General features: G+C 54.2%; 1 protein-coding gene across 1 annotated transcript; it reads left to right on the forward strand.

The window, feature by feature from the left end:
• Positions 1-100: 100 nt before the first annotated feature.
• Positions 101-23,964, forward strand: ITGB3 (integrin subunit beta 3). The gene is made up of 15 exons (XM_063178779.1): positions 101-668; positions 5,505-5,590; positions 9,681-9,873; positions 11,748-12,000; positions 12,702-12,864; positions 13,942-14,103; positions 14,259-14,354; positions 14,520-14,609; positions 14,976-15,110; positions 15,747-16,176; positions 18,334-18,556; positions 18,834-18,934; positions 19,055-19,174; positions 20,186-20,352; positions 21,299-23,964. Exons 1-15 carry the CDS (start codon positions 611-613, stop codon positions 21,365-21,367), a joined length of 2,346 nt encoding a protein of 781 aa, XP_063034849.1. The 5' UTR covers positions 101-610; the 3' UTR covers positions 21,368-23,964.

The raw sequence follows: 23,964 nt of genomic DNA on the forward strand, positions 1-23,964 counted from the left end.
CCCCAGGCTGAGCTTCCCTCGCTTTGAGATGCCCAGGTTTGTATCCAAACTGGTTCCATCAGCTGTGCTTCCTGGCTGGGACTCCCTCAGTTCCAGCTCTGCTTTAGCAGGGATATTCCCTCTCTGGTGAGGGAGCTGAGAACCCACACTTCCACAGCAGTGTGTATTTGCTCTATTTCTCCTTAAATCCTTGAACTCCAGCAGCTCAGACGGGGTTTAAAACCAGCTGCCTTTCAAGAGTTAATAAAAGGAAGGAGCGAGCAAGGTTTTGCAAAGAATTAAAGCCAGGCGGAAGAGCCTATGGGAAAGAGCCTGTTACGAGCCCCGAGGCTGCAGGTCAGCAGCGCCGAGGGAGGACTCGCTGCCAGGGTTTATGAGGTCCTTGTTTAAGCCGAGAGAGCGAAAACCTCATCAGGAGCTGGCGGCAGAGCGGGCGGGGACACTCCGGACTCCGAAGTGACGAGGCTGCAGTTTCCTCCGGCCATGTGTGTCACTCTCCCGGCCCTGTGATTCATCGCCCCAGCCGCTGAAAGCCTCCAGCGCCTCCCGAGCGCTGCCCATCGCTCCTGAGGGGCCGCTCCGAGCAGAGCCCCCAGCCCGCGGCTCAGAGATGGATCCGCGCTCCGTGAGCCTCGGCATCCTCCTGCTCTGCGCCGCCGGCACCTGGGGTAGGTTCACTCTGTCGCTCTTTATAACCGTTTAGTGAGGATGTTGCCTGTTGCTTCTACAAATCCCAGGACTTTCTGCATTCCCAGGGTCTGTGATTTCACGGGAAAAGGAGCCGGCAGCCTGAGCTGCAGCGCATTCCCGCATAGGAAGCGCCGCTCAGGCCGGTTGGGCTTCGTCTGGGTCGGGATGTTACAGGGTCAAGGCGTACATACTTTTGTGGGTTATTCTTACTGGATGTGGTAGATCTTACTGGATCTACCTACTCTGTGTTTGGCTCTGGTTACTGGTTTGTAATGCAAGGACTGGGGTGTGACTTGGGCTTCGTCCTTTATAAACAGAAAATTCCCTTGGAGAAATCACATCAGGTAATTCCTTCCTGTGTCAGTACATTTTAAGGGCGGGGGGGCACTTATGTCAACATTGCTGTCCTGTGTTATTTTTCTTGTGGTTTTTTTATGCTTTTCTTTAAGAAATCTGATTTCTGGCATCATATGATCTCAGGATAAATGTAGTTTGTATTTTTAAAAAGTTTTACAATGTCAGAAGTACAAAAAAGCCTGGAAAAGCATTATCTCCTCCCCAGGTGTGTTCCTAGCGACTAGGCCTCAAGGGAAATCTAGAAACTGCAGTATGGTGATTTATAAATTGGTCACATTGTTTTCACAGCCAGACTTGGGGTTTGGGACAACATTGTTCTGTCTAAAGAATTCCAGACTTTAGTGAATTCCCAGGAACAGCCTGAGGCTCTGATCTGCTGCGGATGGAGCTGTCATTAGTCCAGGACATGGGATAACCCCTGCAAGAGTTAGAGTTCATAGAGCTGCAATTTGGGGCTGTGCACATATCTCTGGTGCCTGTGCTCGGTTTGGGGCATCCCATTCCCAGGAAGACGCTGGCAGGAAGGGAGAGGCTTGAAAGAAGAAACACCCCCAGAATGGTAGGGTGGGGATCTGCCAAGAAAGCCCATGTCCTTATCACGTAGTCAAGGGAAAGGCTGGAGAGGATGTGGTTTGTACCTTTATCAAGTTTCCTCAAATGTCTTTATCAGCTTTTCTCTGTGCTCATTCTTGCTCAGTTTGGCAAAGGGGGAAAACAAAGCGTGGCTGCTCCTGCACCACTTGGAGGTTACTCTGGTTGCAGACTGGGACTGAGTAATTTTCTCCAGTCAGGACAGGGTGATGCTGAGCCACAGACGTCTGGGGTGTTTCACAGACATGGAACGTCTGGGAATTTCCTTGAATTCCCTAAATTCAGTCCCAGGCTGGATGGGGCTTGGAGCGACCTGGTCTAGTGGAAGGTGTTCCTGCTCTTGGCAGGGGTGGAACTGGATGGGCTTTAAGGTCACTTCCAGTCCAAACCAGTCTGGGATTCCCTGCTTTTATCTCTCTCAGGACCACAGCTCTGCCCAGCCCCAGGTGGGTGGTTCTCATCATCATGAGCAGTTTATCTCCCATTTCCTTGTATTTCAGGACTCCCATTTCCTTGTATTTCCAGGTTTTTTTCATAAACTGGAGTCTTTAGGATCAGCTCATTGTGTGAGAGCAGCTGCTATCATAATTTAAAAATGCAGGTTTTGTACTTGGGTTTATTAGCTTTTATGGCTAGGGAGAAAAGCTCCAAAGATAGAAAAAAAAAGTCACTAAAAACCACAGAATTTGTTAGTGTAGGCTGTACTGGGATGGTGTAGACCTGCTCACAGCCAGGTAGTGTCCGAGTTTGGGAAGGACTCCAGCTGCAGCATCCTCCCCATCTTTCACATCCTTCACCTCCTCCACATCCTCCACTTCCGCCCATCTGTGCTTTTGTTCCCACATCCTCACAAGGTCCCTGCTCCCACAAAACTCTTCCAACACTGCATCCCTGCATCCAGCCATGCAACCAGTGCTGGGAATGCCAAAAAAGGAACATTTCCCCATGGTGGGGGTGTGCAGTTGCCTGCTCACAGCAGGACCAGCCTCATGTTTGGATGGTCATAACTGCCCAGGCCCTGCTCCATCCAGCCCCATGGAAATGCAGCCAAGAATGGCCCTGTACAGTGCTGGAGATTTGTTCCAAGGAAGGGAAGGGTTCTCCATCCCCAGCAAAGTGTCTTGGTCATGGAGTGGTGGACATCATAGGGACCACAGGGCTGTGTGTGTCTGGGAGCAGATCCAGACCTCCAGAGACCCTCCAGGCAAAGCCACCAGCAATGCATGGTGGCATGATGTGACATGAGACCCCAGGGCAGCCTTGGGAATGGCAGCATCCCTCCCACAGGGACCTCCCAGCTGTAGCTCCACCTGATCCCATGTGCAGCTCCCCAGCCATGGCAGTGCTCTGCCTAGGTCTGTGGCCCTCATTCCAAAATCCACCAGAAGACTGGATTTACATCCCCAGCAAAGAGAGGGGACACCAGATAAAGGACCCCTGGGCTTTGGGGTGGCAGCAGAACGAGAGGAAAGGAAACCACCAGGGTCCAGGGCCTGCACACAGGCAGGAGGTAATTTGTACCAAATGGTGAGGAGCAGCTGAGCTCAGAGAGTCCTGGGGCTCCTTAGCCTCAGGAGGCACCCTGGGGCTCTGCCAGCAGACATAACCCTGGAATCCTCCACATGGAGTTTAGTGGAACCTGGTCTCATTGAGACCAGGGTTAACACTGCACAGGGGAAACTGAGGCAGGGAATGGCTGAGGAACTGGGTCAAGTCACAGGGAAAACCTGTTTGAGGAAGGATTTGGATTGATGAGTTTCATGTCCCAGAGCCCTCATGGAGGCCTTGTCAGCTCTGCCCTTCCCCAGCAAGGTGGGTGCTGGGGCAGGGCCAAGTGACTAAACCAGATAAAACCCACCGTGAGGGGACAAAACCCACCCTGGCATTGAACAGGAGTCTGGACCAGGAGTGTTGCTGGTGGCACTCAGTGCTGTCACTGCCTGAGCAGAGCTGAGCAACCACAGTTATAAGCCAGCAGCTGGACATGGCCACTGCATGAGGGATGTGGCAGTGGAAAGCAGGGGCACCCCTGGCTTGTGGCATGTGGGTCCTTGGCACCTCTGCCCGTCCCTGAATGAAGGGCTGCCATATCAAAGCACCAGGGCTCCCCTGCAGATTTGGAAGCGCTTTCTGTGTTTGGGCAAGTGGCCCCGGGGTTGGCAGCTCTGAGCATTTAGTCCAGAGCACCTGGAGCTGCCAGGGCTGTCTGGGCAGTGCCTCCCTGCTTCCCTGAGGGCTGAGCTGGCTCCCAGCTCCACGGCACAGCACAAATCCATGGCACGTGCTCTGGCTGCAGCCACCGGCCCTTGGCAGGGCAGGAGGGATTTCACATGGACACGGCAGGAGCTGCAGGAGGCGGTGGTGTCGTTGGTTTCAGAGAGCCCTTTGCCTTCCCTCTTCCTAGCCCTGTCCACCCAAGGTTTAGTGCTGCTGCTGGCACCTTGCTGAGGTGCAGGAAGCACTGGAGACTAACTTGTCACTCTTCTGGGCAATGTTACATTTAAAATCTGTCCCATCCCCACATGGAGCCAAGTATTTCAGGGTATGATGAGAGCTCTGGCCGTGGGTGCTGCCCCAAAACTGGTGCTAAGCAAGGCACTTGGGCTCAGCCTTTGGTTTAGTCTGGGACAAATGGGAACTGCAGGTGTCAGAGGTGTGATGGGGACGCTCTGGGGCACATCCCCAAGCAGCTGCTGGCCCCTGGGACAGGCACAGCCTGGGACACCACCCTCAAATACACACACAGGTGTGAGCATGTGTGTACACTCCCTGGCTACATGCCAGGAGTGCACGGTGCTGTGGTTGTGGTTCTGCTCAAAGATCTGATGATGTTGTTTCACCATTTCCTCTTTCTGCTTTGTGTTCCATTTCCTGTGGTTGTGGGACACTGCTCAGACAGCCCTGGGCAACCATGGGGGCACACAGGGCAGAGGGGAGGCCCTGGTGCCCACTGCTCCCCGCCAGCATCCCCCAGGCTCCCCAGGCTGCAGCGTGTCCCAGCCAAGGGGGTACTTGGCTGCAGTTTTCTCTGCCCAGGGAATCCTAAAGCTGCCAAGGCGCTTGTGCCTGAGAGAGGAGGAGCCAAGGGTGACACCAGGCAGCGCTGTCCCAGCCACTTGTCACACCGGCCGTTGGCAGCAGGAACCGCAGGGCCTCCCACTCTGGTCTGTGCCAGAGGAGCTCCTCCTGCCCCTGGGCTCCACAGGCATTTTGTGGCCTTTGATTCCCCCCCAAAGGCTCACCAGCCTCTGACCTTCAGGACTGGTAGCAGCAGGTATCTCCCAGAGTCCCCACAGCCACTGAGAGCCCGGGCTTTCCTGGGACATTGGTGCCAACCACCACCAGCACATTTCTGGACTTGTGCCCTTTCACTCCCCTCCTTTCCCTGGATTTGAAGCCGAGCCAAAATCAGCCACTGAGTTTAGTGTCTGCTCAAGATGTCAACAACACCCTGGATCAAGGTGATGGGAAGAGGCAGACAATCCCTGGCAGGGCTATGGGTGTCACTGTGTACCCTTGGGAATTCATCCTTTCCGCTCCTGCTGCCCCAAAGCATCTGCAGGAGTGTCTGCAAGGATGCATTAACTCCCTGCCAGGGGGCTTCACTCCAACACCCATGTGATGCTGCAGGGGTGAGAGGACCTGTTGAGGAGCTGGCAGGTAGGGAATGATGCTCAGCCGTGGGCAAGACGAAGCCTAGCTCATACCAGGCCAGAGAGAGCAAAGAGACAACATCCAGGGTTTGCAGGTGGGAAAAAGGATAGAGAAGGGCCCTGGTGGGGCTCTGGCTGCTCAGAAGCTGGTGGCTGAGCACACGTGTGAGTTTGGGTTCTGTGGGCTGTAATTGCTCTCTTTTGCTGTTTCAGGGGGCAACATCTGCACCACCCGTGGGGTGAACTCCTGCAAGCAGTGCCTGGCTGTCAGCCCCCTCTGTGCCTGGTGCTCTGCTGAGGTAAGAGCCGGGGGCTGAGCAGGGCCCTGAGAAGGGCAGGGGATCTAAAGGAAGGGAGGAACCTTTGGGATAAGTGTAGGTCACAGCCACAAGCTCAGTCTCCATCTGTTCCCACTGTATCTAAACAGATCCCTTGGTGGCACCTGGCTCAGAACCTCAGCTCAAGGCACTTGGTCAGTGGGCACCACTTTCTGCCCTGCTCCAAAACATGCCCCTTCTTTGGGTGTGTTGGTGGGAGCTACATTGAGCTAGCTGGGAAATGTTGGTGTTTCCACTAGGAATTCACTTTATCTTTCAAATAATGTACATTTTAAAACTTGGTTTACTTTTGGTTTGCTTCTTGGAAACCTGTTGTAAAGCACTGACTGAAGGAGCCTAATTCCTGGAAGGGGTGAAACAGGAAGGGGGCCTGGAAGGCTTGCAAGGAGGAACTTAAAATACTCATCAGAAGTTAAAGGTTGGGTTTTAAAACCTTTTTCATTAGAAATAAAGGAAGAAGACAAGGTACCTGTTTTTGGTTACTAAGCTGAAGTGGATGGGAGTGCTGAGCTGTGGCTCTCAAATCATCCTGTTTGGGTAGGTGAGAGCCAAGCAGATCTGCCACGTTGCCCTCCAAAAATGCTGCCCTGGGGGTTAATCCATTGGGTAAGAGGAGGGAGTTTCCCAAGGGAATGGGAGAGAAGCCCCAGGGCAGAGCCAAGGGAGGTGATGAGGATGGGGAGAGGTGATGAAACCTTAAAGGCTTTCCTTGCTTTCTCCTTCTCTGTCCTTGAAGACCCACTTCTGTCAGCTGCAGCTGTGCCCATAATGCCCGCTGAGACTTGGAAAGGACCTGGGGCTGCTGGATCATGCCAGCAATTGTCTGGTGCTTTGGGATCGATGCACATCCAGAGGGGAGGCCTCTGGCTTACTGTGCCCATCAGATCTGATCCTCGGGTGTGGTGTGAATAAAGATATTTGTGCCCATCTTATCTCCCGCAAGGAGTGGCTGAAACATGCAGCTTGATAAGGGGCCTGGCTTCCCTCTCCATCCCCCCTCCGAGGGGAATGGGCCGGGCTCTTCCTTCCCAGCCGCTGATCCTGGGCTGCACTGGTGGCTTGACGGTGTGGAGGGAGCCGTGATGGGGTTTCTTCCTCCAGAACAGCAAAGGTTTCCAAAAAAGGAAATATTTCCAGTGCTGCTCTGAGCTGTGCTGCCGGGCAAGAGTGAGGGAGCCGTCCTGCTGCTAGACCCAGCCCCCGGAGAGCTGGGCTGTGCTCTGTGCTCATCAGCTCTGCCTCCAACATCTGGACCACGTTGTCTTAATTTAGCAAATGAGGGTTTTTTCTGTGGGTTTGTTTAATTTCCCTAGGGTGGGGGAGGGTTCTGATACTGCACCCCCCCGTTTTTAAAGGGACAGTACCCATATTCGTGCTCCTTCTGCTCCCACTACAGCCCTTTTCCACTCACACTGCCTTCCCAAGGAGCCTGTGGTGGTGATTTACTGCTGGTCCGTCCTGGTTTTGGATTGGAGAAGCATTTCATTGTGGTTTCTTGTGATCACTGACCCTGCCGAGCATTGATGCAGAGCAGAGTTGAGTTTTATTTATTTTTCAGAAACCTTGACCACTCTTACCAACAAATAGATGTTCTCATCTGCTTTTTTGGAAAAAGCCAGCCAAGCTGTAACACTAAGACAAATCTCTAAAATCCCTTTGGAGATTGTTGTGGCAGATCCTTCAGGGTCTCACCCACCCAAAATGTCACCCGCTCTGGGTCTCTTGGAGGCTAGACTGGACCAGATTTGGATTTCAGAAAAGCTGCTGGAAGGGTTTAGCTTAATTTGTGGAGATGTCTGTGCTCTGACCACTTCCAAGAGCTGTCCTGCAGAGAAGCTGATGCTGCATGTGGTTGTGTCTCCGAGATGAAAACAAAGATGCCCTGGGGAATATGCAAATCCCCACAGGCTTCCGCCCTGGGAGCTCAGGGATGGAGCTGGCTCTGCCAGAGCCCTGCCTGCCCCTGCCCTCGCTAATCAGCTCTGGAGGCAGTGATTGGGATAAAATAATCAGGTTTCCCATTCTGAAGGGAGTGTGAGCAGATGTCTGCTCTGCAGTGGGACAGGGCAGGGAGAGCTGGTGAGCATCTCTGGGATGGCTGGGATGGGGAGGGTGCACACACCTCCCTGTAGGGAGCTGGTGCCATCAGGGCTGTGCTGACAGGGAATGGGTTTCTCATGGATGAAATCCCTGTGCTGTGAGTTTGTCACCAGCAAGCTTGGGCTGCCTCCAGGTCACTCCTAGCTAGGGCTGTGCCCCAGGTTTTGTGTCAGCAAAGTGGCAGAGCCCAGGGTCAAAAACAGACTGGGGGCTGCCAGGGCCTTGTAGCCAAATGTCCCACTTTTGTGGTAGTTTTTGTTGTTGGGGAGGCTCCTGTAAGTCTTCAGTCAATCACTATATTTAGGACTCCAAAGAAAGGAGAAGGACACAGCCCTGGGGTTAAACAGTTTCTCCATGGAAATCTCACAGCAGGATTGATGCTGCTCATCCCATAAGGTGCCATGAGACCTCCGAGCTCCTGGGAGCTCCCTACGATCCCCAGGTATCTCTGAGCACCCTGGTTAAAACCCACCTGCCCAGCATGATTTTCGCCCACCTATTTTTCCAGTGATTTCTCTGACTGGGACAGGAATGTACATGATGATTGATGGGATCTGGGGTGAACCAGCCACCCCTTCCCACAGCAGGGAGCCGTGTGGAGTAAGCTTATGGCTGGCTGGGTGTGAGGGAGCTGATTTGCAGGGATGACTCGTCCTCCTCTCTGCCAGCACACTGCCCAGGGTAGGAACACGCCTGCTGATGTATTTTTTGGCTATTGCTTGGCCACAGTTTCCAGAGGGCTGTGAGCCAGCCAGGGCCTCCTGACACCATTTGTGTTTTCCTACTCGTTTGCATAAAACACACAAATTCATCCCTGGGTTCAACCAGCCTGAACCCAGTTCAGGGCAGTTGATATCCTGCATGGGAACTTCTCTAGCACTAGAAAGCTCAGCAGTGGATTCTAGCATTCCAGGAGCAGGGAGGGCACTGAACCAGCCCCACCAGGACTTGTGCCACCTCCCTTTGCTGCAGGAAGTGGCTGTGGTGATCCTCTGCTGGAAGACTCTAATACAGAAAGATTTGGGCTGAGGGAGGGAGATAAAGAATCCCTTTGGAGGGGAGGTGGGTGCTCCCTGAGCAGGAGCATGAGGCAGCAGATCACAGCAGTGTTGGGCTGGGAGAGAAATCCTTCCTATATTTGTCTTCATAAGCAACCAAAGGACTAGGAACCCTCCTGAATGTTCTGTGATAAGGACAAGGAACGAGAAGCTTTCTAGGAAAGGAGGGACAAGGCTGGAGCTCACCATGACTCCACATTTTGTGCTTCCTACTCCTGACAGGCTCTTCAAGGCTTCTCCCACAGCCCCAGTGCCTTTGGACTCTTTCTCTCCTTTTTTGGTGCTCCCTTCCCCAGTCAGCTCCATCCATTAGGAAGCTGGAGAGCTGGAGATAAGTCTGATCTACTTCCAGACAGGAACTGAGCACTGCTCTGTGCAATGAGCTCGCCCACAGTGGACACACTTCTTGCTCATGGCAGGATTTCTAAGGGCCCCTGTTGGAGAAAAGGGGGGAAAGGTGATTTGTCTTTTTTCAAAGTAATAAATAATTTTAAAAGTCCCACACTGCCTCTACCCAGCTTGCCCTGTTCACATCCTGCCACACCCTCCTCTAGCCATCCCAGAGAGACAGGATTTCCTTTAAGCTCTGCCAAAACCCAGACCTAAGGCTCCAGCTGCTAGGAGTCAGGAGGAGGTTGGCAGGGCTGTGTTATCCATCATTCCTTGGCAAGGGCTGATGGGCTCCTGCAGGAGCTGCTCCTGCAGGATTTGCTGATCCCAAATCCCATCTGTCTGCTGCTTTTCTCAGGCAAGAGACCATGTGCCCCAAGAAGCCTTTGATGCTTTCTGGAGTTAGGTGTGACAAAGCAGGAGTTCTCCAGGGAAAAGGTGGGGGCCTTTCTCCTTCTCCCAGCATTGTCCTGGGAGGCTCCTGATGTGTCCCTGCCCCACAGGTCTGGGCACAGTCGAGCCCTCGCTGTGACCTGCACGCCAACCTCCTGCACCACGGCTGCAGGCAGGAGCACATCGAGTTCCCCAGCAGCAGCGTCACCATCCTGGAGGCCCGGCCCCTCAGCAACAAGGGCTCGGGGGGCTCTGCCACCACCCAGATGAGCCCCCAGAGGATACAGCTGAACCTGCGGCCAGGTAAGAGCCCCCAGACTGCTGCAGGAAGGGAATAACCCAAAGGGCTCAAGCACTCAGCGAGCCATCGCTCTGCCTCACTGGCCAGGGTGGCCTCATGTCCTTCAGGGCCAAGGCCAGGATGCCAGCAGCACAGAATCCTCCAGAACATCTCTGGTGGGCAGCTGAGCTCTCTGATAGCTGTGTTTGTTCTCTTGCCTCAGTCCTGAGGTATTTGAGGGGCAGGATAGGATGTGACTTAAACAATGGGGTATTTCATAAAGCTGTTCAGACCTGAGGCACTGCTGCTGTGCTCAGAATGCCTGAGTGGAAGTCAGCTCACATCTAACAAGCCGCGGAGCTGCCACCAGATCCCTGTAATATCCCAGGCTCTGCTCTGCTCAGCCAGGCAGGCTGGAGCCAGTTCACTGCTCTGGTCCTTTGCCAGCATCCAGGAGTTTCAAGGATGCCAGGCAGGAGACAAAACTATAGGGCACATGGCCTCTGTGCACATCCCTGGAGTCCTGCCCCATTGGAAGGACAGCAGGCAGAGGAATCCCCACACAATCAGGACATGGAGCTTCTAAGTGGCCCTTGTTCTCTGGTTCTAGAGGTTGTTCCACCTTCAGGAGGAAGGTGAGTATGCTGCTCTGAGTGCTGTAAATCCCTGTTCCTTGGAATAAAGAGGAGAGACCCCCAGCTTGATACCATCTCTGCCGAACCAAGTCAAGTCATCTGGGTTAAGTCATCTGCCTTGACTCATGAACCAATACCAAATCACAAAGGATACAAGCAGGACAGGTCACAGCTCATGTTCCACAAGCTCAGAATCCTCATGGTTTCAGATCAATGAGGACAAACAGCTGCTTTCTGAGCACAAAAAAGGGACCCCTGGCTCCCAGCACAGCTGGAGAGGGGATGGAGCTTTTCGGGCTGTTATAAATTTTGAAACTTTCTTCATCCTGAAAGAACATGGCATGCAGATTTAGACAGAAATGTGAAAACAATAATAATTTAAGCTCAGTTAAGGCCTTTTCTTCTCAACACGTGAGGTGTTCTGACAAGGCTGCAGCTGTGCCCTGGGTTATGTTTCAAAGAAACCCTTTCAAAAATCAGAAGAAAGGACCTGTGTCTCTTAAAAAGGGAGAAAGAAAAAGTCAACCCTAAGTGTTTTCAGCTTTTTTTTTTTTTTTAATATGTGCAAAAGTCATCAAAACTGGGATGTTTCCCAGAAGGTTCTTTCTAAGAAGGTTTTTGTTTCAATGGAAAACGTTTCGCCAAAATTTTCTCAGAAGGGGCTGGGAGAGCCAAGAGGAGAGGAAAGGAACGGGGATGGGGGAGGGAGCAGAAAATGATCAGAGTCCTTGGAAGCTCAGAGAAGTCCGAAGAAGTCTTGCAGCCTGCCTTGTGATCCCTTTAAGACCTGCTGCCCACACTCTGGGGGTTTCCCTCGCTCCATCCAGCTGTTCCTGTAGGATATCTTGAGAGGCCAACCCTGGACAGGAAGATCTGCTCATGTCCCAGCACTGAGAGTTTAGGAGAACAGGAGACATAACCCCCATCTGCCATAGAATTCCAGAACAGTTTTGGGATTGGAAGGAGCCTTGAAGATGATGCTGTTCCACTTCCTGCCATGGGCAGGGACCCTTTCCACTATCCCAGGTTGCTCCAAGTTCAATCCAACCTGGCCTTGGACACTTCCAGGGGGTACACAGCGCATCTTCTATGCAAGCACCTGACTAAGGGCTTTGCCCTTCTGTCTAAGGGTAATGTTCTCCTCCTAAAAGCTTTAACCATCCCCTTGGGTTCCTGCTGATCCCTCCCCCCTAATCCTGTGGTGAGCCCCCCTGCCCCTGCCAGGAGATGAGGTCTCACTCCACTGCCCTGTCACTTTGCAGATGACTCCCAGGTCTTTCATGTCCAAGTGCGTCAAGTGGAAGATTACCCTGTGGACATCTACTACCTCATGGACCTGTCTAACTCAATGAAGGACGATCTGAGGAACATCCAGAACCTGGGCACAAAGCTGGCCAGTGAGATGCGTAAGCTCACCAGCAACCTACGCATCGGCTTCGGGGCCTTTGTGGACAAACCCATTTCCCCCTTCATGTACATATCTCCTCCAGAAGCCATCAAGAACCCTTGCTATGAGTAAGTCCAGGTTGAGGGAGTCCTGTAAGGGCCAGAAGTTGATGGGACACCACGACAATGTGGCTGGAAATCCACATGAGTTGGTGAAGAACTCATAGAAAGGACCTGTGTTTGAGAGGTTCTTGAAAGGTTGTCTCCCAAGGGAAGGACAACAGGCTGGAAAAGGGAAAGAGTGTGAGGAAGAAGGAATGGCAGAGGTATTAGGAACTGAATTCATCCCCATTCCCTGTTCCTCTGTGCTACTAGGAGGGGGGTAGGCAGAGAAGTAACGTTGAGCCTGGGAGGAAAAGAGGGGAGTGGAGAAAGTGGGTGCCTGATTCTGGACAGTGTTTAAACCTCAGTGTAATCTGTGTTCTGCTGGCACAGGGAGGAGGAGCAGGTCTAAATTAGAAATATCATTATCAAGGGAAAGCTCTTGAGAGAAAAAATTTGCATCATGTTTTCAAAAGAAATGTTGAGGCTGGAAGAAAATGACTCCTAAAAATCCCAGCAGGACTGAGGCTGGGAGCTGACCTGAGCCCAGCATCCCTACAACATTAATTTTATTTAAAAGGTCCTTCACCAGCCTCAGGCTCCTGGGGAGCATTGGGTCCCTCCAGCACATCCTGGGCAGGACCATGGGATGTGGGATGGCTGTCGGGCAGGGATGGGAGCTGGAAGAGCCCGATGAGCCCTGTGCCCTGAGCGCTCTCCTCCCACAGGATCGGGGAAACCTGCCTGCCCATGTTTGGGTACAAACACGTCCTGTCGCTCACGGATGAGGTGACTCGCTTCAACGAGGAGGTGCGGAAGCAGAGTGTCTCCCGGAACCGCGATGCTCCTGAGGGCGGCTTCGATGCCATCATCCAGGCCACCGTGTGCGATGTAAGGGGCAGGAAGGCCTGGATGGTGTCAGGACAGGGTCACCAGGCTGGGCCAGGCGGGTTGGCAGGGACCAATCAATCCTTCCCAGACATGATCATAAGCCTTGTTGAGTTGTTGTAAGACACCTTTGGCTGGCTGGATGTTGCAGCTGGGTGCTGAAACAAACCCAGGCTTGTAGAAACTCAGTTTACCTCAGGTGGGAAGGCTTCAGGCTAAGGTGGGGAGGAAAAGGAGATGGATTCTGTTGGAGGGTTTAATCCAGATTTTTATTCCATGGTCACAGATATCTGAATCTTAGTAACAGCTCCAACAGAATACTCGAGCACATGGTCCTGGCTGAATTTAAGCCCAGGGACAGGGGGAGGGGAAGGGACAGGTGAGCACCAACCAGGTGGGAGGAGGAGGGTCTCAGGGAACGAGGGACACACAGACAGGCCAATGACCCCAGGCCTGAAGGGCATCCTTTGAACCTGACCAACCACACGATGGCCTTGCTGGAATGTTAAGACTAATTGACAGCCCAGCAGGGGGCAAGGGGGAAGGGGAAGAGAGGTATTGCCACACCTGGGAAGGGACTGGGAAGTTTAAAACAGGAAATTGCAACACACTTTGCAAATTGCAACGGTTGTATGACTGATTTCTGGAGAAGGTGAACATTCAAGTGAGACATTTCCAGCCAAGGGAAGAGGAGGACTCTCATGAGATCATGGTAGGGGAGAGGAGCAGAGCAGGTGCTCGAGAACAATCCCGTCAGCCCTGCAGTGACCAGTCCAGAAAGGACAACACTCTTCACCTTGGTTTTGCTGGAGATCTTGCATCCCTGAGTCATTAACCATGGTGATTAACACTTTAACCGATTAAACTCATCTTTCACCTACAAGCAGCCCACACCCCCTTCCAGACTCCACATTTCCCCAGCACTTCCCTGCAAGAGCAATTGCCCTGGTTTCCTGTGCAGAGGTTGGCTTCTACAGCCAAGCCGTCACCCCCTGGCACAAAGGCAGCAGTGGGGTGTGGGCACATGGGGCTGCCCTCAGCATGTGCTGACACACAACTGGGAGCTGCCTTTCACTGCAGGAAAAAATTGGCTGGAGGAATGATGCTTCCCATCTGCTCGTCTTCACCACGGACGCGAAGACCCACATCGCACTGGACGGGCGGCTGGCTGGCATCGTGCAGCCCAATGATGCCCAGTGCCACATCGACAAGGATAATTTCTATTCTGCCACCACTACACTGGTAAAGCCTGACCCAGGCATGGGGTTGTGGGGCCCAGAGCACCTGTTGGATCCCCATGGGATGGGAAAGGTGTTTCAGCCATGGTTGGAGAGCATGATGGGGACCAAGGTGGGAGGGTGTACATGTTCCTAGGCTATAGCTCTCCTCTTCCCCAGGACTATCCCTCTCTGGGCCTGATGACTGAGAAACTCTCACAGAAGAACATCAACTTGATCTTTGCTGTGACAGATACAGTTGTTGGCCTCTACCAGGTACCAGCTGCAAAGCCACCCTCCTGGGGGTCTGGTGGGCCATGGGTGGCTGGACATGGCTCGGTGGTCTGTCCTATCAAAGCTCGCATGTTTCTGGACAGGGTTTCACCCAGCCATGGCACATTTACCCATAACAAACAGACCTTGTTTTTGATACTCCTACAGAACTACAGCGAACTGATCCCAGGCACAACCGTGGGCACCTTGTCCAGAGACTCCAGCAACGTCCTGCAGCTCATAGTGGACTCCTATGGGGTGAGTGTGCAGTGTGATGGCCCCACAACAGCCATTGCTTCCCACTGCCAACAACCCACAGATTTGTCAGCTCCCCCAGTCCCAAGCATCCTCCTTGGAACAGCTGTGAGCATCTGCCTCCACCCATGTGTGCAGGCACCCCGAGGGTGGGAGATCACTATGTTCACTGCCTGTCCTTTCCTGTCTTGAAAACTTTTCCCCGTAGAGAATGACACAGCTGAGGCTTGAGAAAGACTTGGGGCACTTGGCTCCTTTCCCATGTGCATGGGAGCATCACAGTGGTGCTGGGGGCAGGGGAGGACGCCACCAGGGCTAAGCCCTGCCCTGCCTGTGCTGTGTCTTCATCAGTCCTCTCTCTTTCCCTAGAAAATCCGCTCCAAAGTGGAGCTGGAGGTGCGTGACCTCCCTGAAGAGCTGTCCCTGACCTTCAATGCCACCTGCCTCAACGACGAGGTCATCCCTGGGCTCAAGTCCTGCATGGGGCTCAAGATCGGGGACACGGTGAGGATCCCCCTCATGGGCTTGGCTTTTCTCCCCTCTGTGTAGCAGCACTGCCAGGTCATCTGCTGCTCTGCACCAGCACCATCCCACGACCCCCCAGGTGACTCGGACCCTGGAATCTCAGCACTAGAGAGAGAGAGCGGTCCAGCAGGGTGGGTGCAAGGAGGAGAATGCTTTTTTGAATCTGCTGGGTGCAAACTCTGTGATCTCTCTAGCTCAGCCTGGGCTGCTGCCCACAGGGCATGGAAACATGGAATCATTTGGGTTGGAAAAGCCCTCTAAGACCATCAAGTCCAACCACTAACTGATCTCTGACAGGTCCACCAGTAAACCATATCCCTGAGCACCATATCTACAGGTTTTTGAACACTTCCAGGGACAGTGATTCTACTTCTTCCCTGGGCAGCCGGTGCCAGAGCCTGACAAACCTCTCAGTGAAGAAATTTTTCTTAATATTGAACCTAAAATTTTCCGGGTTGCTGTGGCAAGCACATTATCTAGCCCACATTGTGCTGGGACAGCTTTGATAAACTTTGATGAGCCCAAAGAGACCTGGTGGCTCCCATTTCTGAGCTCCTTAAGCTGGGGCGTGGACTGGAGCAGGTACTGACATCCAGACACGCCTTTGCCCTCCAGGTGAGCTTCAGCATCGAGGCCAAAGTGCGGGGCTGCCCCCAGGAGCAGCAGAAATCCTTCACCATCAAACCTGTGGGCTTCAAGGACAGCCTGACGGTGGTGGTGAACTTCGACTGCGAGTGCTCCTGTGAGAGCCACGCCGAGAGCAGCAGCCCATCGTGCAGCCACGGCAATGGCACTCTGGAGTGCGGCGTGTGCCGCTGCAACGCCGGGCGCCTGGGCTCGCACTGCGAGTGCTCGGAGGAGGAGTACAACCCCTCCCAGCAGGACAACTGCAGCCCCCGGCCGGGCCAGCCCCTGTGCAGCCAGCGCGGCGAGTGCATCTGCGGGCAGTGCGTGTGCCACAGCAGCGACTTCGGGAAGGTGACGGGCAAGTACTGCGAGTGCGACGACTTCTCCTGTGTTCGCTTCAAGGGCCAGATGTGCTCGGGTGAGTGCTGGGCTTGGGGCTGTTTAGGCTGCCTGAGATCCTGGGCAAGGGGGACGCCAGTCATTTTGGGGCTTGTCCTGTGAGTTGTCCCCACCTCTGACTTGTTCAGCCGTGAATCTCCCTGCACCAGCCCTGCAAGGGGAATTATTACCTTTCTGGCCCCTGATATCACCTCCTGTGCCTGAGAGCTGGGAGTGGGGATGGGCTAGAAGGTTAAAAAGGAGGCCTGGTGGGGACCAAGCGAAGCAGCTCTGGGGTGTACAGAGCAGGGACCTTGCTTGAACCATACAGCTCAAACACATCAGAAGTGCTGCTCTGCAGGAGGAAACCCTAGGGTGGAGGGGGATGGGTGGGGAGAGGTGGGTTTTATCATCCACCCAGTTCTGGGAGACTTCATACTGGCAAAAGTGGGGGAAGTAAATCCTCCTTCCTTGCTGGCCTTACAACATCTCCCCTCCTTAATATTCATCTCTGCCACATGCTCCCAGACTCCCCCTCTCCAGTCCAGCTGCATTCAGTACTGGAAAGAGAGGACCAGGTCCTTGGGTTCTCTGGTTCTTCTCCCAGGGAAGAAGCCTCCCGCAGAAACCCCATCCCAATAGCAGTTCCAAATGTCCTGATATGCCAGGGCCTCTTACCCACCAGGAACCTTCATTTAAGGTTCCTTCCACCCACATCTCCAGTAAACACTGAATGTCTGAGTGAATTGCAGGGCTCTGCTCATCTCATATATTTAAGGGATGTGAGAGAGATGACAGTGCATAGGAATGAGGCATGAAACTGTGGCACATTGTCTTCAGGAGCAGAGCACCCCAAAACTGACTTAAGGGGGGAATGGGAGAGGGGTAGCCACTCCCATTCCTAACCCTAGCCTCCCTCTGTAAGCCCAGGATAGGTGGCTACTAACAGAGTGCCAGAAAAAGATGCCACTTCCCTGCTGAAATCCCAAAAATACCCAGGAGAACATCAGTGGCCAAAGCTGACTCCACTCCTGGAGTCCAGCCTGGATGAGGTGAAACCTGGGGCCAGATGACACTCAATTCTTGTTCCCTGATGTCCCCAAATTGAATTTTTGAGATCCCACCTGCCCCTCAGGCCAACTTCATGGCTCACACTGCCTCTGTGCTGCTCAGACTGATCCTTTATCTTAACAGCCTGCTGATAAATGAAGTGGAAACGCTGGGTTTCCCCCACCCTGAATAGTCAGTGTCCTCAAGGATCCTGTTCCTGTTTGAACAGGGGCTGCAGGTCCCCAGGGTGGATGAAGGGCAATGATGAAGAGCTGCTCCTGGCCAGGGTGGGCTGTTAATTAACCTGAACTCTCTGATCCTGTTGAGCCACTTCTCCCCAGCCTACCCATCTGTTTCCATGCCTTGTCACCCAGCGTGGCACTATTTTCCTGTGACTCACCCCTAGTTCCTCATTAATGGGGTTATACATTTATTTCACATGCCGGTGCCTCCAAGGGCATGGCTGGGACAGTGCCCGGCCGATCCCCTGCCGGGAGCAGCATTCCCAACGTGTCCCTCCCACTGTGCTCAGGGCTCAGGACAGGTCAGCGCCTGCAGGTCCACAGGGTTTCCACCACTTGCTGTGTCTGGTCTTTGAGCTGAAATAAACCACAATCCAAATAGCTCCAGGGTTTGGCAGGATTTGAGCATGCCTGTCTGTCTGTCTGACTAAACCAGTCTCAGTGAACGTGTGTTGGGCTTTTCCCAGCAGTCAGCTTTCCCTGTCTGGTCCAGGCCTGAGAAAGGAGTCAGACTTGGGGGCTTTGACCAGATGTCCTGATTCAATCTGAAATGCAAAGCCACAGAAAGAACTTGACTTGCTCAGAGACAGATCTGACAGAGCATCTCCAGTTACTGCTGCTGGAGCTGGGACAGCTCAGCCTGAAATGTGGGAGTTTGTTCTTGCTTGGGTGGGATAAGAGGAGTGTTGGGCACATGGTGAAGGTCTGGGTTTGGTGTGAGCTTCTCACACCTTGCACTGTCCCATCCCAAGGACAGTGCAAAGGAGTCGTCCCAGGTGGCTGGTCTGCCTTGCAGTGCCCACAGAGGATGAGTTGCACCTCTGGGTCATAGGCATCCATATGGGGAATTGCTGACAGGCTCTGTGGAGATACTTAGAGTTCTGATGCCTTTTGGTTGTCCCCAGGCCATGGGCAGTGCAGCTGTGGGGACTGTGTGTGCAACTCAGACTGGACAGGAGACTACTGCAACTGCACCACGCGCACCGACACCTGCATGTCCAGCAACGGGCTGGTGTGCAGCGGCCACGGCTCCTGCGTGTGCGGCCGCTGCGAGTGCACCCAGCCCGGCTCCTACGGAGACACCTGCGAGAAGTGCCCCACCTGCCCCGACGCCTGCACCATCAAAAAGTGAGAAAGGGCAGAGGACCGAGACAGGTCATACCTCAGTGTGGACTGGCAGACAGCTGGGATAGGTCATATTCAGTGGAATGCAGGGGAGCTGGCAGAGAGCTGAGAAGGGTCATATCCCATCATGGAGCTGGCAGCACTGGTGGCAGGAGCTCTCACTATCTGCAGCCCAGTAGGGTTGGGACTGCTGTGATTTCCACAACCTGAAACTGAAAGGTGTGACAGTTGCCTGAGGAGAGCCTGGAAAAGCTCATGGTACCTCCCTCCTCTTCCACAGGGATTGTGTGGAATGCAAGAAGTTTGAGCGGGGAAAGCTGGCGGAGCAGCAGTCCTGCAGCCGCATGTGCCGTGACGAGATTGAGACGGTGCAGGAACTGAGTAAGAGGAAACCCAACCCCTGTCCTAATATGTGGAAACCCAGGGGCTGCATATGCCACATGCTTTCCCTGTGTGTATGCACCCCTCAGCATGGGGACTCTGAGCATCTCCCTCTGGCAGGTGACAGGGGCAAGGATGCTGTGAACTGCACCTATAAGGATGAGAATGACTGTGTGATGAGGTTCCAGTACTATGAGGACTCCAGTGGCAAGTCCATCCTCTATGTCATCGAGGAGCCTGGTAAGACCCCGCTGCCATGCTTAGGCTGGGGACTGCAGAATGTACTGTGCTGGGTTTCTGTGCTGACTGGGGGCAGGGAGGGGTGGATGTTGCATTCCCTTTGTACCTCCCACTCCAGCCAGGCTCATGGGGCACCACAGTTGGGGGCTGAGAGGGATTAAAGAGCTTCTTTGTCCCCTGCTCCGTGCCAGCAGGCCATGATTTCCTGCCTCTCAGGTATCACATTTCCTAAGTTATTTCATCCCCTCATTGAAACCAAGGATGGCGGTTCAACCTTCCCACCGCCCTCATCCTGTGTTTGACTTTGTGGGGGTGATTTTTCTTGGGAAGCAGTTAGGAGGCTCCCATCAGCAGCCCTGGGGTCTCCACTGACCTCAGCTGAGCCTGGGGCTGTGTGGCTGCAGATCCTTCAGAAGCAGGACCAGGAAGGCAGCCACCAGCTCTCACTGCAGCTGTGTGCCATGGGCAGGGCACAGCCCACACTTCCCAGCCCCACAGCCAGATGGGAGAGGAGAGGCAGGGCGAAGGCTGGGGTGGCCACATGGCCTAGGGCACTGTGCAGGGGGAGCAGGAGCTGCAGAGTCTCACACTGGATCTCCCTGCCCTCATTTGCCAATTCAGCATTGGCGCACAGCCAGAGGTGGAGGGGGGGGTGTCAGTGGGCTGGTGGTTTGGGGCAAACTTCACAAGCACAAGGACTTGGTCTCTGGTGTCATCCTCCACTGCAGGTGGGACCTGTGATGCCCCTGATCTAGCTCCAGGCTTGGGTGCACACCCCCACCCCACAGACAGGTACTCGAGTGCTTGGGCACAGATGCCCCATGGATGGGATCCTCCTTCACAGAGCGGGCTGTGCTCAGGGTAGAGGCTCCTTCTTGCTGGCAGAGGAGGATGATGCCCTCCTGAGAGCAAAGGAGCTCCATGTACACATGCCCAGGTAGCCCCAGAGCTGCTTTAAGTTGCCCTGGGGGTGCTGAGCTCCCTGCAACCCTGCCCTCCTCTCTGCTCCAGACTGTCCAAAGGGGCCAGACGTCCTGGTGGTCCTGCTCTCGGTGACAGGTGCCATCCTGCTCATCGGCCTTGCTGCTCTGCTCATTTGGAAGCTCCTCATCACCATCCATGACCGCCGTGAGTTCGCCCATTTCGAGGAGGAGAAGGCCAGGGCCAAGTGGGACACGGTGAGGAGCAGGATTGGGTGTGCTGGGCAGGAGTCCCAAAACCCCACAGACTCTGCCTTGAGGGATCCAGATCCCAGTGCTCCTGGCATGGGAGCCCAGCTGCTGTCTGTTGCCCCATGACATGGTCCTTAAGGGCCAGCTTGTCCCATTCCTCTCCAAAGCCTGGGATAGTGTCCCAGGCAGGACTCAAGGTGACACTGCCAGCCAGGACACCCCTTCCCTGAGCCTGCTGTGGTCCCAGGGGCTGTGCACAGGTGATAGGAGATGTCCTAGGTTATTTTCACCCCTCCAGCATATCCAAAGCACTTGTCAGCAGCATGACCCCCTTACTCACTGCTCACAGCAGTGTTTTCATCCCATGAGTGAGGCAGGAGGTCCCTCCTGCCACAAGATGCTGGAAAGCATGAGGAACCCCGAGCACAAGGGAGGGGGCTGGGACAGCACTGATACCTGTCCCCCGCCTCTCCTCCATCTCCTAACCCCCCACAAAGTGAAGGGATGGTGTGGGATGAGATGGGATGGGATGGGATGGGATGGGATGGGATGGGATGGGATGGGATGGGATGGGATGGGATGGGATGAGATGGATGGGATGGGATGGGATGGGATGGGATGGGATGGGATGGGATGGGATGGGATGGGATGGGATGGGATGGGATGGGATGGGATGGGATGGGATGGGATGGGATGGGAGGCTCTTTCAAAAGGTCTCTCTCCTCCTGAGCTCCTGCTGCTTTTCCTTTCCTCCACAGCAGCTTTTCCCTATTCTGCCCCATGAAACCTTATGGGGAGCCATTAAACTGCTCATCCAAAGCCTTGGGTGAAGACAGGGATCCACAACTCCATGCTGAGACAGTGCCTCAGTTACCCCAGATGTTAAGCAGAACAAATGCTGATGCCAAGCACAAAGTGATGATGCTCTTTTTCATCTTCTTTCTTCCTCCAGACCCACAATCCTTTATATAAAGAGGCCACATCTACCTTCACCAACGTTACATACCGTGGGAACATGTAAGGATGCCACATCCAGCACTGGCCATGGGATCAGCTGATGATCCATGGGATCTCCTGGAACCCAGTTTACAGAAGAGCTTGTTTGTGTCTGCCTGTGTGAATGACTGCATGTGATTTAACAAGTCTCTGACTGACTCCAACCCCTATTGTGTGTCACCCCACTGTAACTGCAGGGACGTGCTTTCCATGGCAAACCTCGGTCCTTACCTCAGCAGGTTGCTCACAAGGCCACCGGCCCCCCATACACTGAACACAGAGAAATGGGATGATCTCTGTCAGTCTGTGAACTCTTTGGTGCTCATCAGGCCATGGGCATTTCAGGAGCAACTGCTTGAACCACATGCTGAGCTGTGCTCTCCTCCACAGTGTGTGCTGGTGAAGTTCTGCCCACTTGGAGTCCCCTTCTCAGCTGGCCTCGGTCCCTCTGGGCACAGGGACCTTCTCCTTTGGGACAGGGCAGCTGCCAGCAGGCAGGAGCCATCACTGGCTTTGGGGGTTCAGGACACTGCTCGAGCAGCCCAGCAGCTCCTTTCTTCTTGCAGCCATATGTCACTGGTGCTGCTGTGACCCAGGGTGGTGAAAACTGTGCTCCGCATAACAGTGCCCTCCCTCCAATGCATTCACAGCTCCCTCCAATGCATTCACCTGCCAATTCTGTGTAGCATCAGCTGTGCTGGTACCAGCTGCAGCCTGGCTCAGCCCCTGGGATGGTGCTGAGCTCCTCCTGCCTGCCTCCGCTGTCCCCATGCCACAGTGCACATGGATGCGCAAGCAGCTGATGCAGGAGGGTCATGACATCTCTCTCCCCTTACTGTGTTTTTTGAACTGTGTAACTGCACCAGCCCTGGACTTGTGTGTGCTCAGGGTTCCAGAAGAGCAGGCAGGGATCAGGCTATGTCCTGCTGCCTGGGGCTGTGTGTTCCCGTGGAGGAAAACAAAGAGCTGTCCCAGGGGCAGTGCTGGGCTGTAACAGTGCTGCAGCCTGGTCCCTGCCCTGCCAGAGCACATGGCTCAATTCCCCTCAATTGCCCCAAAAAGCAACCGTGACCTTGCTCCCATTGTGGGGTTGGCCCCAACGGCCCCAGCAGTGTGTTGGCTGAGCTGGTGGTGGCCCTGTGTCCCTGTTCCCTGGCTGGCCTGTCCAGCAGTGTGGGAGCAGGGGCAGCAGTTGGTGCTGGGTGGGATTTGGGGCTGAGCCCTGGAGGGGGGCCAGGGATGGATGGGCAGCACCAGAGTGCCAGTGATTCACATGACAAAAATAAAAATGATAACAAACAAACAAAAACCAGGGAAAAAAAAAAAACAAACACCACTCGGACTATTATCAGTGTGGTCCCCAGCCTGTGCCCAGGTTTCTGCCCTGAGGGCAGTCCCTAACACCCCAGCAGAACTAGGGGAGCTGGTTTGAGATGAAATGGGTTGACAGATGGCAGAACCAGGGCAAACAGGGCTGTGGGATCCCCATGGGGGTCTCTGCTCTGTTACTGGTTCCCTCCTTAGGGTCAATAACAAGTTGGGGGGCACAAGGTGGGCCAAAGTCCACTGCAGACTATGGTACTGGCAGCACTTCACTCCCATGCAAGAGGAGTGAACCCCAGCATGAAACATCCTCTTTGCTTGGGTCTCTGACACCCCATACATGCCCCGTGCTACCAGGTGCTCCCAACCCACACTATATTCAGGCACCTTGGGCAGTGTTCAGTGTCCCCAGCTGTGCCAGGTAGGGGCTCAGTGGGTGATTCCAGCACCCAAGTGGAATCTGGGCTTGAGTGGAGTTAGGCCCAGCTTGGTTTGGCCCCAGGCTGATCCTTTTGTCTGCCAGTGGGCTCAGGCAAAAGCAGAGCCTGAAGAAGCAGGATGAGCTCCCCTCAGGCTGCCTGGGGCTGCTTCCACTGGAGAAGCTCCAACGGTTCCACATATGCTATTCAGGCAGGAGACTTCCATTTTCCATGGAGCTGTGGAATGAGGCAAGACCCCAGTTTATCCCAGTTCACTGCCCTTGATGCCAGGGGGCACGGCTCTTTGCAGGATCAGGCCCATGACCACGAGGAGCAGCTGTTGGGAGTCGGGAGTGACTTTTCCCCCCAAAATGTCAAGGCAGTGTCGCTGTGCGGGCCGGAGTAGAGGAGAGGGAGCAGCCGGAGGTCCCTCCTTGGGCAGGGCTTGTGGACTTTGTGGTTGCTCTCAGCTCCCTGGGAGAAGCCATTTGGGAGCGGTAGTAGGTCCAGCTGCGCGGGACGTGCGGATTCCGGGCTGCATGGAGGCTGTTGGAGCCCGGCACCACTAGATGGTGGTGTCTGTACGTGTTCGGCCCCAGCCTTCCACTTTCCGGGCTGCTGAGTGATCATCTCCCACGCTGAACAGGGACATTTGCCCCACGGAGGTTTCCAGGGAGTGGGGACACCCTGAAACCCATCCCACTGACACAGCTCCTACAGCAACACTTAAGGCCAGAATTCTTTTTACTACTACTTTAATTCCTGGAAGCGCTGAAGTGCTCTTTCCTTGGACCTCATCAACTCCTTTTGTAAACTGTTTTCTGTTAATAAACCCCAAAAATAAGCAAAGCACTTCCAATACAGACAGAAGATGACAAAA

Source organism: Melospiza melodia, chromosome 30 (assembly GCF_035770615.1).
Source record: "Melospiza melodia melodia isolate bMelMel2 chromosome 30, bMelMel2.pri, whole genome shotgun sequence".
NCBI lineage: Eukaryota > Metazoa > Chordata > Aves > Passeriformes > Passerellidae > Melospiza > Melospiza melodia.

What these genes read in the sequence shown, in the direction of transcription:
- ITGB3 (XM_063178779.1), top strand. Translation starts at nt 611, where the DNA reads ATGGATCCGCGCTCCGTGAGCCTCGGCATCCTCCTGCTCTGCGCCGCC. An exon ending in CTATGTCATCGAGGAGCCTG is followed by an intron (nt 19,175 to 20,185) that starts GTAAGACCCCGC and finishes TCTCTGCTCCAG; the next exon opens with ACTGTCCAAAGGGGCCAGAC. An exon ending in CCAGGGCCAAGTGGGACACG is followed by an intron (nt 20,353 to 21,298) that starts GTGAGGAGCAGG and finishes TTCTTCCTCCAG; the next exon opens with ACCCACAATCCTTTATATAA.